This window comes from Oncorhynchus mykiss, chromosome 10 (genome assembly GCF_057628025.1).
Source record: "Oncorhynchus mykiss isolate SJ-2025 chromosome 10, ASM5762802v1, whole genome shotgun sequence".
In the NCBI taxonomy this organism is placed as follows: Eukaryota; Metazoa; Chordata; class Actinopteri; order Salmoniformes; family Salmonidae; genus Oncorhynchus; species Oncorhynchus mykiss.
The window spans coordinates 44,925,812-44,948,366 of NC_143031.1; the positions used below are offsets into that span (position 1 = coordinate 44,925,812).

Here is a 22,555-nt window from a genome sequence, read left to right on the forward strand (position 1 = left end):
GATTGGGGAGATGGTAGCCGAATGTCAGCTGCTTGAGTTTGTACAGTAGTCTGCCTGACACATTATTTACACCAGTTATGGCAGGAGCCCTGGTTTCATTTGTTTCTGTCCTCCTATTGCGTTTTTCTCTTCGAAGAACACACCATGTCGCACCTTATGACCAAGCCATATGAGGAGCAATAATTAATGTGCATAATAAATTAAACTACACGCACGAACAGCGGACACTGTAGTAAGTTTGAACAAAAGAGACACCAGCGGCGAAGTTTCTCTCATTGGATGGACCATGACGAGTAACTATTTTTCTTACTGTAACTTTACGACTTCAGCTACATGAATGGACCATCGCATTGACTTTTCATTGCCACGAGAATGTGCCGTTAAGGATGGGGGAACCTGTTGTTTTACTGTGGGCATATGGACAGCATCCAAGACAATTTGGTAAGTGTTGAAGCATGTACTATAAACAGTTGTTTCAAGCAGTGTCGTAAATGGTATGACTTATTGTGGCAGCAATCGTGACCATAAATAGTTTCTTAACAAGGTGTGTTGTTGCATAAAGGGGTATATTATTAGAGCGTGCAGTTGAGCAGCAGCCCACGAAGTATTTGACGTCAGGCGACATCTTTTGGACTTATTTTTTTTTTGCGAACCCGCCTTGATTTCACCTTCCACAGGAGTTGATTTTTGGTGCGGACCGGACCAAATCTGAACCAATCATAGACATCTATGTTTCACAAGTTTGGACATCACAGTACAGCAGAGTACAGTACAATATAGGACAGTAGAGTACAGTACATTACAGTACACAGTGCAGTAAAGAAAAGTAGAGTAGTGTACTGTATTGTACTCAACTTTACTCTAATGTGCTATACCCTACGGAACTAAACTGTACCTCTACTGAATCAAACTATACTGTACTTTACTGTAGTCTAATGTACTCTACTCTAATTAATTACATTTTACTGTACCATACTCTACTCTACTGACTGTACTCTACTGAATTAAACTCGACTGTACTCTACTGAATTAAACTATACTGTGCTGTACTCTACTGCATTAAACTATACTGTACTCTACTGAATTAAACTATACTGTGCTGTGGTGTACTCTACTGCATTAAACTATACTGTACTCTACTGAATTAAACTCGACTGTACTCTACTGAATTAAACTATACTGTGCTGTACTCTACTGAATTCAACTCGACTGTACTCTACTGAATTAAACTATACTGTGCTGTGGTGTACTCTACTGCATTAAACTATACTGCACTCTACTGAATTAAACTATACTGTTCTGTTCATTACTATAATTAAATGGTACTGTACCATACTGTAGTGTACTCTACTGACTACTCCACTGAATTAAACTCTACTGTACTGTCATGTACTGTACTCTACTGAATAACATCCTACTGTACTGTAATGTACTGTACTCTACTGAATAACACTCTACTGTATTGTACCCCACCTTACCATATTGTACTGTACTCTTCTGTTATCCAGAGCGACTTACAGTCACTGCATTCACTGTAGGTAGATAAACAACAACATATCACAGTCATAGCAAGAAAAAAATATCTGTAACAGTTACTCAGAATGTTATTGTAGTTGTGGTCTATTGGTTTATTCTGTATGTTGGACTACTTAAAAAATCATCACTGCCAGTGTTAAAGCTTTTGAAAAAGCTAACATAAGTCCATGTGATAGATGGGAGCAATAACACATATTTAGTTGTAATCTAAAATCAAAATGGTATTGGTTGCGTACACATATTATGCAGATGTTATCGCAGGTGCAGTGATATGCTTGTTTCTAGCTCCAACAGTGCAGTAATACCTAACAACACACAAAAAAAATACACACAAATCCCCAAAATAAAAATAAAGGAATTAAGAGCAAATAATGTAAGAAACTACACACGAAAACAAATACTGCAGTATGCTAGGAACAGGGCGACAATGTCTGTTGGCGCCATCTTGTAATCTTCAGTTGGCTCCTCTTTCCTATTAAGAGGTGTGACAAATTATTATTGTGATATAATGCTTTCTTAGTTGAGAAGGTATAGCAGTTGAAATTTCGCCATATAATCAATAACTGAACTATACAGTACCAGTCAAAAGTTGACACACCTATTCATTCCAGAGTTTTTCTTTATCGGTACTATTTTCTACATGATAGAATAATACTGTAGACATCAAAAGTATGAAATAACACATATGGAATCATGTAGTAACCAAAAAAAAGTGTAAAACAAATCAAAATATATTTTATATTTGAGATTCTTCAAAGGAGCCACCCTTGGCCTTGATGACAACTTGGCACACACTTTCCATTCTCTCAAACAGCTTCATGAGGTAGTCACCTGGAATGCATTCCAATTAACAGGTGTGCCTTGTTAAAAGTTAATGTGCGCAATTCCTTTCCTTCTTAATACGATTGAGCCAATCAGGTGTATTGTGACAAGGTAGGGATGGTATACAGAAGAGAGCCCTATTTGGTAAAAGACCAAGTCCATATTATTGCAAGAACAGCTCAAATAAGCAAAGAGAAATGAGTCCATCATTACTTTAAGACATGAAGGTCAGTCAATAGGGAAAATTTCAAAAACGTTGAAAGTTTTTTCAAAATGCAGTCGCAAGAACCATCAAGCGCTATGATGAAACTGGCTCTCATGAGGACCGCCACAGGAAAGGAAGACCCAGAGTTACCTCTGCTGCAGAGGATAAGTTAATTAGAGTACCAGCCTCAGAAACTGCAGCCCAAATAAATGCTTCACAAAGTTCAAGTAACAAACACCTCAACGGTTCAGAGGAGACTGTGAATCAGACCTTCATGGTCGAATTGCTGCAAAGAAACCACTACAAAAGGACACCAATAAGAAGAAGAGACTTGCTGTGGGCAAGAACCTCGAGCAATGGACATTAGACCGGTGGAAATCTATCCTTTGGTCTGATGAGTCCAAATGTGCGATTTTTGGGTCCAACCGTGTCTTTGTGAGACGCAGTGTAGGTGAACGGATGATCTCTGCATGTGGTTCCCACCGTGATGCATGGAGGAGGAGGAGGTGGAGGTGGGATGGTGTGGGGGTGCTTTTGCTGGTGACACTGACTGTGATTTATTTAGAATTCAATGCACACTTAACCAGCATGGCTACCACAGCATTCTGGTTTGCGCTTAGTGGGACTATCATTTGTTTTTCAACAGGACAATGACCCAACACACCTCCAGGCTGTGTTAGGGCTATTTGACCAAGAACGAGAGTGATGCAGTGCTGCATCAGATGACCTGGCCTCCACAATCACCCGACCTAAACCAAATCGAGATGAGATGAGTTGGACCACAGAGTGAAGGAAAAGCAGCCAACAAGTGCTCAGCATATGTGGGAACTCCTTCAAGACTGTTGGAAAAGCATTCCAGGTGAAGCTGGTTGAGAGAATGCCATGAGTGTACAAAGCTATCATCAAGGCAAAGGGTGGCTACTTTGAAGAATCTCAAATATAAAATATATTTTGATAGGTTTAACACTTTTTTTTGGTTACTACACGATTCCATGTGTGTTATTTCATAGTTTTGATGTCTTCACTATTATTCTACAATGCAGTAAATAGTAAAATAATGAGAAACCCTTGAATGAGTAGGTGTGTCCAAACTTTCGACTGGTACTGTATGTTCAATGCCTGGAAAATACCTATTTTCGACGTCCGTATAAGATGTATTTTTCACATCCAGAAAATACGTCTTCTAACTTTCATTCAGCACCTGAAATGCACATGATGTTGTCTGGAAAAGACGTCTAAAGTCTTTTCAACATCATTTTGCTTACTGGGAGATTTCACACTATCGAGTTTACTACGAGAGTTGCAGTAGCCCTACCTACAATCAATACAACTCAAAGTAGTCAAAACTATGACAACTGCCCCCATACCTGCACTATTTACAAAAATGATGTAAACTGATTTTCAATTTCAACACATTTCTCTCCCTTTGAATCTACAATGAACAAAAATATAAACACAACATGTAAAGTGTTGGTCCCATGTTTCATGACCTGAAATAAAACATCCCAGAAATGTTCTATATCAACAAAAAGCTTATTTCTCTCAAATATTGTGCACACATTTGTTTACATCCCTGTTAGTGAGTATTTATCATTTGCCAAGATAATCCATCCACCTGACAGGTGTGGCATATCAAGAAGCTGATTAAACAGCATGGTCATTCCACAGGTGCACCTTGTGCTGGGGACAATAAAAGGCCACTCTAAAATGTGCAGTTTTGTCACACAACACAATGGCCACAGACGTCTCAAGTTGGGGGAGCATGCAATTGGCATGATGACTGCAGGAATGACCACCAGAGCTGGTACTAGAGATTTGAAGGTTAATTTCTCTACCACAAGCCACCTCGAACGTTGTTTTTGAGAATTTGGCAGTATGTCTAACCGGCCTCACAACCGCAGACCACATGTGGGCAAGTGGTTTGCGGATGTCAACGCTGTGACCAGTGCCCCATGGTGGCGGTAGGGTTATGGTATGGGCAGGCATAAGCTACGGACAATGAACACAATTGTATTTTATTGAAGGCCTATTTTGAATGCACAGAGATACCGTAACGAAATCCCGAAGCCCATTGTCGTGTCATTCATTCGCCGTCATCACCTCATGTTTCAGCATGCTAATGCACAGCCCCATGTCACAAGGATCTGTACACAATTCCTGGAATCTGAAAATGTCCCAGTTCTTCCATGGCCTGCATACTCACCAGGCATATCACCCATTGATCATGTTTGGGACACTCTGGATTGAAGTGTACGACAGAGCATTCCAGTTCCCACCAATATCCAGCAACTTCGCAAAGCCATTGAAGAGGAGTGGGACCACATTCCACAGGCCACAATCAACAGCCTGGTCAACTCTATCAAAATGAGATGTGTCACATTGCAGATACTGACTGGTTTTCTCTACCTTTTTGTTTTTAAAGGTATCTGTGACCAACAGATGCATATCTGTATTCCCAGTCATGTGAAATCCATAGATTAGGGCCTAATTTATTTATTTAAATTGACTGATTTCCTAATATGAACTGTAACTTAGTAAAATCTTTCAAATTGTTGCATTTATAATTTTGTTCAGTATATCCTCTTGTTTGCATTCAGCAGTAAACTCATTAAGCACTAAAAGTTATGAAAAATGTATCATAGTTACAGCATGTCACCTCGTCTGTGAGTCAACAGAAAGGCAGGATATCAAACATGGTGGGTAAACTGAACATGGTGGGTAAACTTAATGAGTTTCTCAGAACTGCCTTTACTGGAGATATGACAATGTAATTTACCGGGATGACGTTTTTCTAATTATATCAATGGACCAGTTAAACAAATTCTCTAAATTATTGACAAAATATGTGTATAAAGGTCATGGTTGTTAGCAATGTGCTCCATCTCATGACTGTTCTCTTGTTCTGCAGTTGGCCCTGAGACGGTAACTCCATGCCAGATGTCAACATCAGCGATTCCCTGTTGTGAAGAAGAATGACTTTTGCTCCACAGCTTAACTCTGCGTCGCTCTGTGGAAGATGAACCACTCCTGTCTCTCCCAGACCAGTGACACCACCAATGTGACAGCAGATCCACTGGGGGGCCATGAGATATGGGAGGTGGTGGTGATTGTACTCATCACAGGGCCTCTCTCCCTGGTCACTATCATAGGTAACCTGCTGGTGGTGATCTCCTTCCGGGTCAACAGGCAGCTGCGCACCTTCAGCAATTACTTTCTGCTGAGCTTGGCGGTGGCGGATCTGATCCTGGGAGCAGTCTCTATGAACCTCTATGCTGTTTATATTATCATGGGACGCTGGACCCTGGGCAGCCTGGCCTGTGACGTCTGGCTGGCTGTGGATTATGTGGCCAGCAACGCCTCCGTCATGAACCTGCTGGTCATCAGCTTCGACCGCTTCTACTCCATCACCAGACCTCTCACCTACCGGGCCAAGCGCACCACACGCCGGGCAGCCGCAGCCATCGGCCTGGCCTGGGCCGTGTCCTTCATCCTGTGGGGGCCAGCCATCCTGTTCTGGCCCCATGTAGTGGGTAGGGAAGCACAGGACGCGGGTGAATGCTCTATCCCGTTCCTGACCGAGCCTGCTCTCACATTCGGCACGGCCATCGCTGCCTTCTACCTTCCTGTCACCATCATGGGAATCCTGTACTGGAAGATCTACTGGGAGATTGAGAAGCGAGCCCAGGGTCTGGAGGGGCTAATGGGGTCTGGGAGCAGTGGAGGGGCCTCCCAGGTGTCTGGGCGAAGGGATGTTTACTCCAGCAGCACCAAGAGCAGTGTGAGCAGCTCCAGAGAGGTGCCTGTGGGCAGGGAGCAGAGCAGTGAGGTGTCCCAGGGCTGCTTCCCTGTGAGAGAGGAGCCTAAACAGAGCAGTGAGAGGAGAATAGCAACACTGTCATTGTCTCCCACCAAGGGGGCCTACAGGGAGGGCTGCAGAGACAGCACCTGTAACATAGATGAGGAAGAGCCTACTGTCTCCCTTTCCTCCTCAGAGGAAGAACCAGAGCAGACGCAGCAGGGGGCGAGCGCTAAGACAAGCCCTAAAGCCATGATCCCACTCAGAGACGCCCAGGGCAGAGACACCGTAGGGGCCATCAAACCCCTGACATCCAGGGCAGAGGACAGTACAGCAGGTCCACAGGGCAGGCAGCCCCCCCTAAGGGGCTCCACATCAGACTCCAGACGCCACAAGCAGCCCAAAGCCAAGAGGAGGAGGAACACAATTGTCAGGGAGAAGAAGGCAGCCAGAACCCTGTGTGCCATCCTGCTGGCTTTCATCCTGACCTGGACGCCGTACAACATCATGGTGCTGGTGTCCGTCTCCTACTGCGTGCCCGAGAAGCTGTGGCAGCTTGGCTACTGGCTCTGCTACATCAACAGCACCGTCAACCCAGTCTGCTACGCCCTCTGCAACGAGCACTTCAGAGTCACCTTTAAGACGCTGCTGCTCTGCAGGCCGGGACAGAGGAACTGGGGAATGGCTTATAACGCCAACCATGCCTCCTTCAGGACACACAAGACCAGCAGTACTGTCTGAACTTCTTCAAAGCTAGACACTACCCTCTAGCTTAAGAAGAGTCAGACCTGCCCTAGTAAAAGACAATCCATGCAAGGGGATGATTTTTTGAAGAAGGCAGAGGAATTGCTTTTTGACTGTTCGGTAAGAAGGAAAAAGAAACAGACATGCTAAATATGATGGGCATTGGCATGCATAACAGTCAATAGCAGAAAACCTATTGCCTCAAAGTAGTCTTTCTTAAGAACATTAGATTGTATATATCTATGATAATCATGCAGTCTGTTTCTGCCCATGACCGTCTTCAAACCTTCCTTCCTCACCCTCCCCTTCAGTTCCTCTCCATGGAGCTGTTGGTCTGCCCGTTTTGACTTCGGGCCAGAGCCATGAAATGGCTTCTGTTTATGACATGTTTATTGAAACAGGGTTATGAATTGGTCCATATGCCTTAATGTTAAATCATCACCAGGAACTTGCAATACAAAAAAGGTACAAATATAACAGACACAAAGATTCCATCACTGATACTATAGTGCTTCAGTGATACTGAATGCACACTGCTGCAATAGAGAAAAGAGGACACGGCACCAAATACAGCCAGTGACAAATATTTTATTTTCATGGGGGGAAAAAAAAGATAAAACCTTCTACCATAAAGGCAATATTCATTCACAACTCAAATAAAGTCCCAAAACTGTTCTACATCAACTGAATCAATTTCATTGCTGAATATGACGGCAAAACGAAAACCGTTCCGTTCCTGGAAACCGCCTCTAAACAAACACCCCAAAAAGTGTCATGAGAAATACTTGTTTAACGCTTTAGTATTTGTTAGTTGGCTATTGATATAACATGATAGTATAGCTAAATTATATTACACAACTTCCTTACACTTTGATCAATTCAAATCGGAGCATACCATTAGCACACATTATCATGCACTTGCTTGCCTGTTTTGCCTTTTTTTTTATACCATGTCTGCCAATGTATCCTGTGTTTTTTACTGTCACTAGTTAAGGTAAAAACATCTTCGCTAATTGTAAATAGTGTAATTTGTGTGCCAGACCTGTGGAGAGCATTGTGCCCAGCTTTGGGGGAGAAGAGCAGAGAGAAAATACAATGTTCCCTTTCCATGAGACAAACAACTCAGACATGCAATTGATTCAGAAATGTGCCTTTAAGGTTCACCTTAGAATCCCTTTGTGCCCATCTTACAAATTATATAAATGTAGACCTATATATGACAATGTCAATACATTTTCCTCTAAGGAAAATGCTACAGTATAGCAAATGCAAGTGCACATACCAGTCTGTAGTTTGTGTTAACACACAACTGTCTGACTAGATCCTCTGATGGCTCCCCATCATTCCAATAACATTATCCCCCTGACAGTCCCAGTAGCACTTGTATTGCTCATTACTGCCCTCCTGTGGCTATAACTGAAGGGGAGTGTAGATCATGACAGTCACGTGAGGCCCCAGTGGAGCAGGTTAGAGCAGGGTGGGATGAGACTTCTGAGCCGGTATGGGAAGGGAAACAAAGTCCTGTGTTCAGTAGCCATTTCCCAACACATAACAAGGGGTCGGGTTCAGGACTAGTGCAGCTCTCTAGGACCTGTGTTGCCTACCAATGGAATATGTAACTATTGTTGGTAAAATGCTGACCGTAGGTATACAGTCGTGGCCAAAAGTTTTGAAAATTACACAAATATTAATTTTCACAATGTCTGCTGCCTCAGTTTGTATAATGGCAATTTGCATATACTCCAGAATGTTATGAAGAGTGATCAGATGAATTGCAATTAAATGCAAAGTCCCTCTTTTGCTATGAAAATGAACTGAATCCCCCCCCCCCAAAACGTTTCCATTGCATTTCATCCCTGCCACAAAAGGACCAGCTGACATCATGTCAGTGATTCACTCGTTAACTCAGGTGTGATTGTTGACAAGGACAAGGCTGGAGATCACTCTGTCATGCTGATTGAGTTTGAATAAGACTGGAAGCTTCAAAAGGAGGGTGGTGCTTGGAATCATTGTTCTTCCTCTGTCAACCATGGTTACCTGCAAGGAAACACGTGCTGTCATCATTGCTTTGCAGAATAAAGGCTTCATTGGCAAGGATATTGCTGCCAGTAAGATTGCACCTAAATCAACCATTTATCAGATCAAGAACTTCAAGGAGAGTGGTTCAATTGTTGTGAAGAAGGCTTCAGGGCGCCCAAGAAAGTCCAGCAAGCGCCAGGACCATCTCCTAAAGTTGATTCAGCTGCGGGATTGTGGAACCACCAGTACAGAGCTTGCTCAGGAATGGCAGCAGGCAGGTGTGAGTGCATCTGCACGCACAGTGAGGCAAAGACTTTTAGAGGATGGCCTGGTGTCAAGAAGGGCAGCAAAGAAGCCACTTCTCTCCAGGAAAAACGTCAGGGACAGACTGATATTCTGCAAAAGGTACAGGGTTAGGACTGAGGTAAAGTCATTTTCTCTGATGAATCCCCTTTCCGATTGTTTGTGGCATCCGGAAAAAAAAGCTTGTCTGGAGAAGGTGAGCGCTACCATCAGTCCTGTGTCATGCCAACAGAAAAGCATCCTGAAACCATTCATGTGTGGGGTTGCTTCTCAGCCAAGGGAGTGGGTTCACTCACAATTTTGCCTAAGAACACAGCCATGAATAAAGAATGGTACCAACACATCCTCCGAGAGCAACTTCTCCCAACCATCCAGGAACAGTTTGGTGACGAACAATGCCTTTTCCAGCATGATGGAGCACCTTGCCATGAGGCAAAAGTGAGTGGCACGGGTAACAAAACATTGGTATTTTGGGTCCATGGTCAGGAAACTCCCCAGACCTTAATCCCATTGAGAACTTGTGGTCAATCCTCAAGAGGCGGATGGACAAACAAAAACTCACAAATTCTGACAAACTCCAAGCATTAATTATGCAAGAATGGGCTGCCATCAGTCAGGATGTGGCCCAGAAGTTAAATGACAGCATGCCAGGGCGGATTGCAGAGGTCTTGGGAAAAAAAAAGGGAAAAAAACACTGCAAATATTGGCGCTTGCATCATGTATTTGTCAATAAAAGCCTTCGACACATATGAAATGCTTGTAATTATACTTCAGTATTCTATAGTAACATCTGACAAAAACATATAAAGACACTGAAGCAGCAAACTTTCTGGAAATTAATATTTGTGTCATTCTCAAAACTTTTGGCCAAGACTGTAGAATACACTCAAATTCACTTAAACCAACCAGCAATCACTTGACTCACTTTCCTTCAATGCAGTAAACACTCAATATCAATTCCTTAAAAAGGGTTACGCCAAGGTCCTGTTCTTCTCTCTGAGGTATAGAGATGGATGGGTACTAAGTAATGGTAAGGCCCTCTCTATGCTTTCCCAACTCTGTGTTGCCTGCACATCAGGAGATGGAAGATTATTCATTAATATTGAAGATGGGCACTACACAAAAGACTACAGAACCAACCTATTATTGCAGCTTTTAAATCATTTCACACCTTTAATATGCTATACAAATATATAAATATACAAAACCTTAAACATTTTTCTGATTATGAACAAGCATTGGCATGCTAATTGATTTCAACTATTTCTCTCCTCTCCACGCAAAACAGATATTTTGCAGAATAAAAATAGGATTCGGAGCAGTCGTGTGCATGTGCAGTGCCTTCGGATTCTTCAGACAATTGAACTTTTTCCACATTTTGTTACGTTGCAGCCTTATTCTAAAATGTATCCCACCAATCGACAACCAAATACCCCATAATGACAAAGTAAAAACAGTTTGTTAGAAATGTTTGCAAATGTATTTAAAATAAAAAAAACTTAAATATCATATTTACATAAGTATTCAGACCCTTTACTTAGTACTTTGTTGGCAGCGATTACAGCCTCGAGGCTTCTTGGGTTTGACGCTACAAGCTTGGCACACCCTTATTTGGGGAGTTTCTCCCATTCTTCTCTACAGATCCTCTCAAGCCCTGTCAGGTTGGACGCTACACAGCTATTTACAGGTCTTTCCAGATATATCCAGATATATCAGATCGGGTTAAAGTCCAGGCTCTGGCTGAGCCATTAAAGGACATTCAGAGACTTGTCCTGTTGCAAGGTGAACCTTCGCCCCAATCTGAGGTCCTGAGTGCTCTGGAACAGTTTTTCATCAAGGATCTTTGTTCCGTTCATCTTTCCCTCGATCCTAACTAGTCTCAGAGTCCCTGCCGCTGAAAAACTTCCCCACAGCATGATGCTCCTACCACCATGCTTCACCGTTGGGATGGTATTGGCCAGCTGATGAGCGTTGCCTGGTTTCTTCCAGACGTGATGCTTGGCATTCAGGCCAAAGAGTTCAATCTTGGTTTCATCAGACCAGAAAATCTTGTTTCTCATGATCCGAGTCCTTTTAGGTGCTTTTGGCAAACTCCAAGCAGGCCGTCATGTGCCTTTTTACTGAGGAGTGGCTTCCGTCTGGCCACCCTACCATAAAGGCCTTGTTGGTGGAATGCTGCAGAGATGGTTGTCCTTCTGGAAGGTTCTCCCATCGCCACAGAGGCGCTCTGTCAGAGTGACCATCGGGTTCCTGGTCACCTCCCTGACCAAGACCCTTCTCCCATAATTTCTCAGTATTGCCGAGCGGCCAGCTCTAAAAAGAGTCTTGGTGGTTCCAAATTTCTTCCATTTAAGAATGATGAAGGCCACTGTGTTCTTGGGGACCTTCAATGCTGCAGACATTTTTTGGTACCCTTCCCCAGATCTGTGCCTCGACACAATCCTGTCTCAAAGCTCTATGGACAATTCCTTCGACCTCATGGCTTGGTTTTTGCTCTGATATGGACTATCAACTGTGGGACCTTATATCGACAGTGGGACCAAATCATGTCCAATCAATTGAATTTACCACAGGTGGACTCCAATCAAGTTGTAGAAACAGCTCAAGGATGATAAATGGAAACAGGACGCACCTGAGCTCAATTTCAAGTCTCATAGCAAAGGTCTGAATACTTATGTAAATAAGTTATTTCAGTTGTTTTTTACAAAAATGTCTAAAAAAACTTTTGCATTGTCATTATGGGGTATTGTGTGTAGATCGATGAGGAAAATTTATTTTTTAAATCAATTTTAGAATAAGGCTGTAACAAAATGTGGAAAAAGTGAAGGGGTCTGAATACTTTCTGATTGCACTGTATGTGTGTGTGTGAGATTGTGTGTACTTTGGCTGGTAAAAGCTGTGTTTGTGGTTTAAGCCACTTTTAAAAGAAACATACTTGATGTATTGTCAAGTTCAGGATATTACACATTGAGTTTGATATATTGACAAATAGTTGAAAACAAAAGCCTACATGGGTCACTTGAGCTTGGAACTGTGTAACAGTCATAGAACAACCAAACCTAAGCGTGTTTCAGCGGGGGGGGGGGGGTACGTTTCCCTTTTCACAAGTCATCTGTCCCACCCCCGCCGCTCAACTGACCACAGAGAAAGAACCTCACTGTGGAGGGAGGGTTGTATGTGAGGATGGGGGTCCATCACGACGGAGGGACATTACGGGTCTGGTATATTGACGCCTTGTCTTTCAATAGGTCCAGACACAGATGGCAGCTCCAGCTCCCTGTTAGAGGACACAAGGAAACAGAGGTGAATGACTCAGACTTTTAGTCCTATAAATATCCTCTTTCTTCCATGGACCCACCTCATGTCATTAGCCCAGTTGAAGTCAGTGGGCTCATGGTAGAGGCTATTCTGTGATCTAACACTTTGCATTGATGAAGCATTTCAACGCTAGCTTAGTGCTGAACGAGGTGATTCATCAGTAAAACACCTGGCCATGCTATCGTTGTCTGGCTACGCTGCCTGAGAGCTCTACTTGGACACTCGGCTCTGCCAAATTTACCGAGATAAATCTGTCTCCCTACGGAGAGGAAACCCACAACACTCGTTACCAAAAAAGCTGTTGACTCAGAGTAGACAGGCAAATGGGGCAGTGGCTGTGTAAAAAAAAGCCCATTTAAACCAACATTGTGGGACATATTGTTCACATCCTGCTCTTACCTTCTGGAGGTTCAGCCATAGGGGGGCTGAGACAGTACATATGATAGCCTCTATCACAGTCATCACAGAAGAGAAGCTGGTCCTGGACAAAAGACCACAGGCTCATTATACAACGCAGTTTTTCAGTGCACCACTTCATTCTAAATATACAGTGCACTTCATTTATCCCACAGTAATAAGCATGACGCCTGCAGGTCAACTCACGTCGTTCTCTGAGGTGCCACAGATGTTGCAGCACTTGCACTCGATGCACTGCCAGCGGTAGGTCTTCACTGCAGCCATCATCACGGGGGTGAACTGCAGGCAGGACGGGTGGCCTGGGTTGGACACAGAGAATGGGTCTCACAGGACAAACCCTGTCTGCCACTGTCATTACTGCTGGTCTTTGTAACTATGTCATCATGCGTCTGACTCTGAACACACTCAACACGGATCTTAAAGTAAAGTCTACCACTCACACACGCCCATACAAAATTGTCTCAAATCGCAGAGGTTATCCCGGCCTCTCAGTGTAAAGGCCAGGGGTGGAGCGGTTACCTGAACGTCCACAGTCTGAGCAGGACTGCAGTGCCTCTGACTGGCCCGTCTTCTGGTTGAGGGCAGAGTCTCCCAGGCAGAAGTCACAGTAGTTATTGGGTATCGCCAAACCATCTGGACCTTTCTTGGGTGCTGTGAGGGAGAGAGACAGAATAAAACAACGTATAAGAACGTATTCAAAGGTTATTGATTAACAAGGATCCAGTGTCATTGGCCGTGTCCGAATACCTATACTTGCGTTCTATATAGAAGGCATTTTCAGTATGCGGAAAAAAACCCATTTTATAACATTTTATGTGAAATTCGGAAAATATTGTATGCTTTAAATGCCAGGATGTCATTCATACTAATTTTGGATTTTCATCTAGTAAAATTTGCTGCGCACTTGAGGAAGAGGATCGTCTTTCCAGACTCGCATGTGTTTGACTACAGCTGATAATGAGATAACGGGACGCACTGTACCCAAATGAACGAATGGCGGGAATCAAGACAAGTGCGTATTAGATGATGTATTCTCAGGATTGGAAAGCCTAGGATGTGGATATTTGTTGCTTACTGCGTTATGTTGTACTGAACAGTACGTTCTAAATAGTATGTAGCACGATTATACACAGTATTTATTTTTAGTAAGTAGTAGGCAAGAGATTTCGGACACGGCCAACCAATGACCCCACTGGTCACCAATGACTGGTCACTTACTCTTAGGCTCCTCAGGCTGGGGCGGAATGGGGGTGTGGACCTCAGGCTCCTCCTTGTCCTCTCCCTCCTCCTCAGCCAGGTGGGAGTGGGTGTAGTGGTAGCTCAGGCCCGGACGATTCTTGTAACGCTTCCCACAGACTGCCAGAGAAACCCCCCAAACACAACACGTGTGAAAACAAAAACATACGTAAACTATTAAGTAGCCTTCATACGAGGTCAGAGTACAACATTGTTTCCTAAATCGCTCAGATCTGACCTTGCCGTGGCATTTGCTGATGCTGAAAAATCATATCCATGCACTCCTGTCCTCTGCAATGGCCTGCTGTTTTGCCTATCCTCCCACTTAGTCAAACAGTTTCAGCACGTCCATAACTCTGCTACCCTCCAGTCTGCACTGGCTCATCTTGGAAGAGGGATATTACGTTTCCAGACGTTTCAATTTGCACTCAATAGCTGGAGGCGAGAGACCACCTGTGGCCCTGAATGACAATTGTGCAATTCAATTTCAACTGGAGCGGAGAAGGCGAGATCCGGTCGTGGGAATGAATCTTTTCAGCAGACAAAACCATAGGAGAGATCTCAATCTAGCTTCTAGAATTTAGCCTGATGGAGTCTGTTTTAATGAATGGACCAAACAGTTTAGATTAGTACTAATAATTTGAATGAAGATTACTCTTCCTGTGCCAGACTAGAACTCTGGTGCTTTGGGAATGGCATGAGGAGTCTAGACTAGACTAATACCCAGGGTTATAAATAGATGGATTTGTGGTGGGATTGTCTGAGTCATGGAAACAAAGATGTCAGTGTTTTGCCCCAGCCTCAGGTCTAGCATAAGATGTACCAGCAGACCAAACACTTCCTCACTCCCACGCTCTCTTAATCCCTCCACTCACTCAATCACCCTCTCATTTCTTCAGCTGATTTCTAGAAGGGCAAGATTATTGACTAGGTCAGCTCCCTGTCCCTTTCCCAGCCTGCCAGTCAAAGGCCATGGTGCAGAACCCAGGTTAGTATACTTCTGGATGGACAAGGCTCTTAACAACATCCCCCCCCAGGCGCTCTTCACACCAGGACCCACAAAGCCCCAAGCTGTTGGTTCAAAACAAACGCAGAGGCACTATTTCACTCTAAAGAAACGGGTGAGGAGGACGAGACAGGACAGAACGTAGATGAGTTAAGAAAAAATAAATGGAGTTAAGAAATGCAAATGAGTGTGCGGCCCTCTATTTTTTAAAGAAATGCAAATGAGACATACTAAATTAAGAGACACAAAGCCAGATTATGACAAGCATATAGCCAACAGTTGACTGACTGTAGTGTGTGTAATAATAAGTGTGCCATACAGAGCCAAGACAGTCCTGAAGACAAACTACTGCTGGAGTAGCCTAAATGTCATTTAGGATAAAATAACACAAATGTACACTGCTACTTAAACTGTGGTGGAAACCAAGCACAGAAAAGGCATCTCCACACATTTACAATCCACTCTCAAGAATATCAAGTTAACTTTGACTTCAAGTCAATTGAATTGTACCTTAAATGAGAGCCATTTAGTGGATGAGGGGAGGCAGCGACATTTAGCCTAGTCTATGGGTTCAACTAATCTCAAAGTGTTCTAAATTTAGCCTTGTCTATGGGTTCAACTAATCTCAAAGTGTTCTAAATTTAGCCTTGTCTATGGGTTCAACTAATCTCAGTGTTCTACATTTATCCTAGTCTATGGGTTCAACTAATCTATGTGTTCTACATTTAGCCTAGTCTATGGGTTCAACTAATCTCAGTGTTCTACATTTATCCTAGTCTATGGGTTCAACTAATCTCAGTGTTCTACATTTAGCCTAGTCTATGGGTTTATGGGTTCAACTAATCTCAGTGTTCTACATTTAGCCTAGTCTATGGGTTCAACTAATCTCAGTGTTCTACATTGAGCCAACACACACAGAGAGAGAAAAACAAACAGGCATTAAGCAGACTGGACTGGAGGCAGAGGAAAAAGGAATGCGAGAGAAATATACCTCTTTCAGAAGGTTTTGAAATATGCTTTTGTTTGAAAGTGTCTGAAAGAGAGAAGAGAGAGCATAGACAGAAAGACTCAGAAGTACGGTCACAGACAGAGAGAATCAGAAAGGCATCAACAATGCGCCCGAGTGTCTGAGTTTCAGCTGCAAGAGATGACAATTTCAGGAGCTAAAAACAACAGACTTTGACTGCTTCCCAGCAACAGAGTTCCTAGAGAGTAGCCCACCTCTGCAAAAGCCCATCTGTACTCCCACTGTTTCCCTCCCAGGTTCTGCTGCACCCCCCTGGGACTCACTGTCACAGGAGTAGGGCTTGTCCTTGTCCTCCAGCGCAGCCGCCGCAGCGTCCAGCTTCTTCTTGGCACTGCTTACTCCACGACCCTGCGGACAAACACGCCGTCATAACACACCATCCCCAATATCATAGTTACAGTCATGTTGCCACACTGGACACCATTTCAGATGACATGCCCTTAACATCACTAACAATTGTTGGTTTAGAATAGCTTCTATCACCTTTCCCTTTCCTTTCCCTCTTCTTTTTGGGGTGTCCTCCTCATAGTCCTCATCCTCCAAGTCATCCAGGAAGTCATCTGGCTCCAGGACTCTCTGTGTTGACAGAGGAAAGCATGTAGCTTTAGTAGCTAGTGTCACTGGAGGAGTAGTAAACAAGCTAGGTATCACACACAATCCATCCAACCACAGCAGGCTACGGTACCTTTCTGACGCGTGCTGCAGGGGTGACCGCCCCACCAGTGTAGTCTGTCAGACTGGACTCCTCCTCAGGCCCTCGGAGCTCCGGAGGAACCCGTTTGTCCAGGGGTTCTCCCTTCAGCAGGGCCTCCAGACTGCTGCCATCAGAGGACAGGGAATCCTTCTTTAACCCCAAGTCCAGCTCTACAGACAGGGAGAACCACAAACAACCTTTACAAATGAGTGAAGAACAAACAGGAAAATGATGAACAGATGGGCACACAAACGTGTCAACACAGCTGTAGTATTATTAAGCAGAGCAGTATGCCATGATAAGGACGTACCTGACTTTAGAGGAGGGAAGACGAGTCGGGGATCCTCTGGGGGGTGGGATCGTCGTTTCTTCCTCCACCTGCGGGATGGGTAGGTGTACAACTGTCCTGGGGCCACGCCTGGGAGATGACAGATAGAGCACCCCATGTCCCCACAGTGACAGCACATACATACAGTGCCTTCAGAAAGTATTCAGAAACCTTGATTTCCCCCCACATTTTATTACGTTACAGCCGTGTTCTAAAATGTATTAAATAAAAAAATTGTTGTCAATCTACAGACAATACACCATATGACAGAGCTTGAGAGGATCTGCAGAGAAGAATGGGAGAAACTCTTCAAATACAGGTGTGCCAAGCTTGTAGTGTCATACCCAAGAAGATTCGAGGCTGTAATCGCTGACAAAGGTGCTTCAACAAAGTACTGAGTAAAGGATCTAAATACTTATATAAAATGTGATTTCAGTTTTCATTTTTAATACATTTGCAAACATTTCTAAATACCTGTTTTTTATGGGGTATTGCGTGTAGATTGATGAGGTGGAAAACGATTTAATCCATTTTAGAATAAGGCCGTAACGTAATAAATTGTGGAAAACGTCAAGGGGTCTGAATACTTTCCGAATGCGATGTATATAGCCATGTTGTCGTTACTCATTGTGTATTTACTACTTTTCTTTCTGCATTGTTGGGAAGGGCCGTAAGTAAGCATCTTACATGCTGACCACACCGCTCGCGTCACAAAATAAATTGAAACATACATGTTATTGAATTATTGCACCCACACTGCTCGTGTGCACCAACAAGAGTCTGCGTTGCCAAAATATAGTGCCTTGCAAATGTTTGCATCCCCCTTGGCGTTTTTCCTATTTTGTTTCATGACAACCTGTAATTTAAATATATTTTTTATTTGGATTTCATGTAGTGGACATACACAAAATAGTCCAAATTGGTGAAGCAAAATAAATTACTTGTTTCAAAAAATTATATTAGCAACGGTGTGTGCATATGTATTCACCCCCTTTGCTATGAAGCCCCTAAATAAGATCTGGTGCAAACCAATTACCTTCAGAAGTCACATAATTAGTTAAATAAAGTACACCTGTGTGCAATGTAAGTGTCACATGATCTCATACATACATACATACATACACACTTGTTCTGAAAGGCCACAGAATCTACAACACCAAGCAAGCTGCATCATGAAGACCAAGGAGCTCTCCAAACAGGCCAGGGACAAAGTTGTTGAGAAGTACAGATCAGGGTTGGGTTATAAATAAAAAAATCAGAAACTTTGAAAATCCTACAGAGCACCATTAAATCCATTATTTAAAAAAATGAAAGAATATGGCACCGCAACAAACCTGCCAAAAGAGGTCCATCCACCAAAACTCACTGACCAGGCAAGGAGAGCATTAATCAGACAGGCAACAAAGAGACCAAAGATAAACCCTGAAGGAGCTGCAAAGCTCCACAGAGGAGATTGGAGTATCTGTCCATAGGACCACTTTAAGTCGTACACTCCACAGAGCTGGGCTTTATGGAAGAGTGGCCAGAAAAATGCAATTTCTTAAAGAAAAAAATAAGCAAACACGTTTGGTGTCGCCAAAAGGCATGTGGGAGACTCCCCAAACATACGGAAGAAGGTACTCTGGTCAGATGAGACTAAAATTGAGCTTTTTGGCCATCAAGGTAGATGCTATGTCTGGCGCAAACCCAGCACCTCTCATCACCCCGAGAACACCATCCAGCATCATGCTGTGGGCATGTTTTTCATCGGCAGGGAATGGGAAACTGGTCAGAATTGATGGATGACGCTAAATACAGGGAAATTCTTGAGGGAAACCTGTTTTAGCTTTAGTCTTCCAGAGATTTGAGACTGGGATGGAGGGCCACCTTCCAGCAGGACAATGACCCTAATCATACTGCCAAAGCAGCACTCGAGTGGTTTAAAGGGAAACATTTAAATGTCTTGGAATGGCCTAGTCAAAACCCAGACCTCAATCTAATTGAGAATCTGTGGTATGACTTAAAGATTGCTGTACATCAACAGAACCCATCCAACTTGAAGGAGCTGGAGCAGTTTTGCCTTGAAGAATGGTGGCTAGATGTGCCAAGCTCATAGAGACATACCCCAAGAAACTTGCATCTGTAACTGCTGCAAAAGGTGGCTCTACAAAGTATTGACTTCGGGGGGGTGAATAGTTATGCATGCTCAAGTACTGTTTTTTTGTCTTATTTCTTGTTTGTTTCACAAGAAAAAATATTTTGCATCTTCAAAGTGGTAGGCATGCTGTGTAAATCAAATGATACAAACCCCCAAACAATACATTTTAATTCCAGGTTGTAAGGCAACAAAACAGGAAAATTGCCAAGGGGGGTGAACACTTCGGCAAGCCACTGTATAAGTCAGTTCTATTTGTGTTGCTGAACGCCGTGGTTATTGGTTCAGAGTTTGTTTTGATATTTTAACCTATGTGTCGTGATCCCGTTTGGTGTGGGGGGGACAAAATAAATGTGTGCGCGATGGCACGGACGATTTTGGGTACGGTATTAGTCTACAAATGTTGTTTACGAAGCATGTGAAAATACATTTGAAGTGTACTTACAACTAAATACGTTCTAGACCTACCAAAAAGGCATTAACTGTGACATATCTAAAAGACTTGGTTTAATGTTTCAGCATACATAGCTCAACCCAAGTTCTCCAGAGGGCTTGAACTACAGTGCTCTCTCGTGCTCATCTCCAGATCATGAGAAGGTGGTGAATGATATAGCCTACTACTCAAATCTGTGAACTCAGTAGTTCTGAAAGAAAACTCCTACGCGACTTCAGTTAGTGTGTATGCGCACAGTATTTCTAACCTGGTCCCCTGTGTCTCTTCTCCATCCAAATGTAACAGTTGCTCTGCGCCACTCCAGTCTGAGAGTCCAGGAAGGGCATTCGGACACTCCTCTCGGCACATAGCCGGGCGTTGTAGTTATGGCACTGCTCCATGGCATCTCTGTAGTACTGCTCTCCGAGCCTGCACCCACACACAGAGAGCAGCAGCCAGGGTTAGCACTAGGAAACAGACTGCCTGTGTGTACTGTGATAAGAAGTATACATTCATGCATCAGTTCAACAACTGACAGTACCTGGTGCGCTTCTCTGCCATAGAGGTAGGTGTGGTATGTGGTCCTACCACCTCTTTAAGCCAAATCATGCTGTCTGAATTCTAGGCAACCTCTCTACTATGCTGTAAAATAGGCTTAAAATAATTAAAACTTCAAAGCCTTTATCACAGCCTCAGCTAAAACCCTTTTTGTCCCTTTTATGCTGGCACCTGGGAGCAGCAGGCAAGCAAACTATGTAATTGTGTCCCTGGACTTAGTAACTGGTGAGAATGTGTCAGCAGGTGCTCTTTTGTTGGCTTGGCAACGGCGTCTACCTGGTAGAGGAAGCACAGCCTCTGCTGGTTCAGATTTTCAACACAAATCAGCATGAGTGAAACCCATTTTTTTTAAACTAAATGCTCTGTGGGGTGTCCTGAAAGCTTCATAGTAGTATCATTTTAAATCTATTTTATGCAAAGTGATATGAAAGCTTTAGGGAAATATACATAATAACTCTTCTCGTGTTTTAAACTACATTTGTTTCATGGGAATTTTTTGAAATTGGTTTTATTGTCTTGATGAAAACCACATCTGATTCATATCACCAAAAGTTATTTTTAACACTGCCCCAAAGACATGACTTTTATAGTGACTAATGTATTGTGTTGACAGCGCAACAAAACATGCATTCCACATAAAAGTATGCCAGGACAACATCTGCAGTGTCAGATGATAAATTCAGAACACATATAGTACAAGACCTGGACTAATTTCTAACTAGTAGGCCCAACCTTACATACTACAACAACAGCCTCTATGCACTCTAAGAAGCTAAACGTAACAACCAAATTGCCAACGGGATATCCGCAACTCCCTATCCGTAATCCGACTAATTCCAAGGGGAGTTTGAAAACACCCACCGTGAACGTAAACCGGGACAGTGACTTGCTAGCTATCTAGTTTACAATCGTTTTAGCTAGCAACATTAGATCGCTACCACAATGACTGCAATTCTTCATGTATATTTGCTAACTTGTACCCGATGTTTGGTTACATAATGAGATTTGGTTCCTTTCAATGTGTTCATTAACCACAACTATTGACAAAACGTTAGCTAGCTGACCTGCTGAGTGTTGACTCTGTGCGGACACAGATGGCTAGCTAGCTGGGGTTAAATTCATTACGGATAACGTTTGCCGTTTAAGAACAAAACGGGGAGGGACCTAACTAGATTTTTCCAATATAAACTCTCGTTTGCATTTTCCGTTTGGAGTAAACGGTTTCTGTTGCAACAGACAACGTTTTGCAAGATAATCGGTGTATTACACCACAGCCTAGCCATTTCCTATAGTCCGCAAAGCTCAACTACTCAGTTTGATAAGTGAGTTACTCGGTTCCTTTAACGAACATGTTCGGCAATTTACCATAACATATACTTGTTTCTGCTACCACCGACCTGTATTATATTTAAACGTAAAACACATTCGCGTACTTTAACTAGGTGGAAAAGAACAGTACTTACAGTTTGACAACATTCTCAACAACAGCCGCCATCTTGGTTTGCTTTGCCGTGGATAGTTTGCGCCTGCGCGGGGGGGAGGGGGTCCAATAGCCAGTTATGGGTTTTAGGCACTATGCAATTTCAGGCAACATGATTAAATCATGTCTTGTGTAATGTAATTTAGACTTCAGTGTTACTATTATAAACTGATTAATGTACTACTTCGAGTGATATACTAAAATGTCCAGCAGATGGAGATGTAACCAAGTGGAAGGAAAGGATAATTCTGGCCAAAGATTTCAGGTAGCTCTTCTGACATGTAAACAGTCAAACTCACTGAATGCTACCCAATTTCAGACCTGTCAGTGCCCTACAATTGCATCTTTCATGTTAAAACCTTTCCTCTATTCATGACAACCTCATCCCGCTATACCACCCCAGCGGAGGTCCAAACTCAGGCCAGGGAGAAAGAGGCTGGCATGGGCACTTGGCAGGCCTTTCCATCATCCTTATCCCCTCAACACTTCTGTGTATACC

General features: G+C 43.3%; 2 protein-coding genes across 7 annotated transcripts in view; one reads left to right on the forward strand and one right to left on the reverse strand.

Annotated features, from left to right (window-relative positions):
* On the forward strand, positions 1-8,632 carry chrm1b (cholinergic receptor, muscarinic 1b). The gene is made up of 2 exons (XM_021618635.3): positions 1-441; positions 5,472-8,632. The coding sequence occupies exon 2, from the start codon at positions 5,580-5,582 to the stop codon at positions 7,098-7,100; it is 1,521 nt and encodes a 506-aa protein (XP_021474310.2). The 5' UTR covers positions 1-441; positions 5,472-5,579; the 3' UTR covers positions 7,101-8,632.
* LOC110534015 (zinc finger protein ubi-d4) overlaps positions 7,676-22,555 on the reverse strand; it is a 25,745-nt gene continuing 10,865 nt past the window's right edge. The window contains exons 1-12 of one of the 6 annotated variants that reach the window (XM_021618636.3): positions 22,040-22,102; positions 20,287-20,447; positions 17,434-17,541; positions 17,115-17,293; positions 16,913-17,005; positions 16,693-16,777; positions 16,394-16,435; positions 14,379-14,516; positions 13,680-13,811; positions 13,347-13,459; positions 13,143-13,224; positions 7,676-12,702 (exon numbers count right to left, since the gene is read on the reverse strand). In XM_021618636.3, coding sequence (XP_021474311.3) covers positions 12,620-12,702; positions 13,143-13,224; positions 13,347-13,459; positions 13,680-13,811; positions 14,379-14,516; positions 16,394-16,435; positions 16,693-16,777; positions 16,913-17,005; positions 17,115-17,293; positions 17,434-17,541; positions 20,287-20,447; positions 22,040-22,071 — 1,248 coding nt within the window. In that variant the 5' untranslated portion in view covers positions 22,072-22,102 and the 3' untranslated portion in view covers positions 7,676-12,619. Of the gene's footprint in view, positions 12,703-13,142; positions 13,225-13,346; positions 13,499-13,679; positions 13,812-14,378; positions 14,517-16,393; positions 16,436-16,692; positions 16,778-16,912; positions 17,006-17,114; positions 17,294-17,433; positions 17,542-20,286; positions 20,448-22,039; positions 22,225-22,555 lie in introns of those variants that run through there. The other 5 variants (XR_016483732.1, XR_016483733.1, XM_090186788.1 and 2 more) reach the window with 5 other exon arrangements.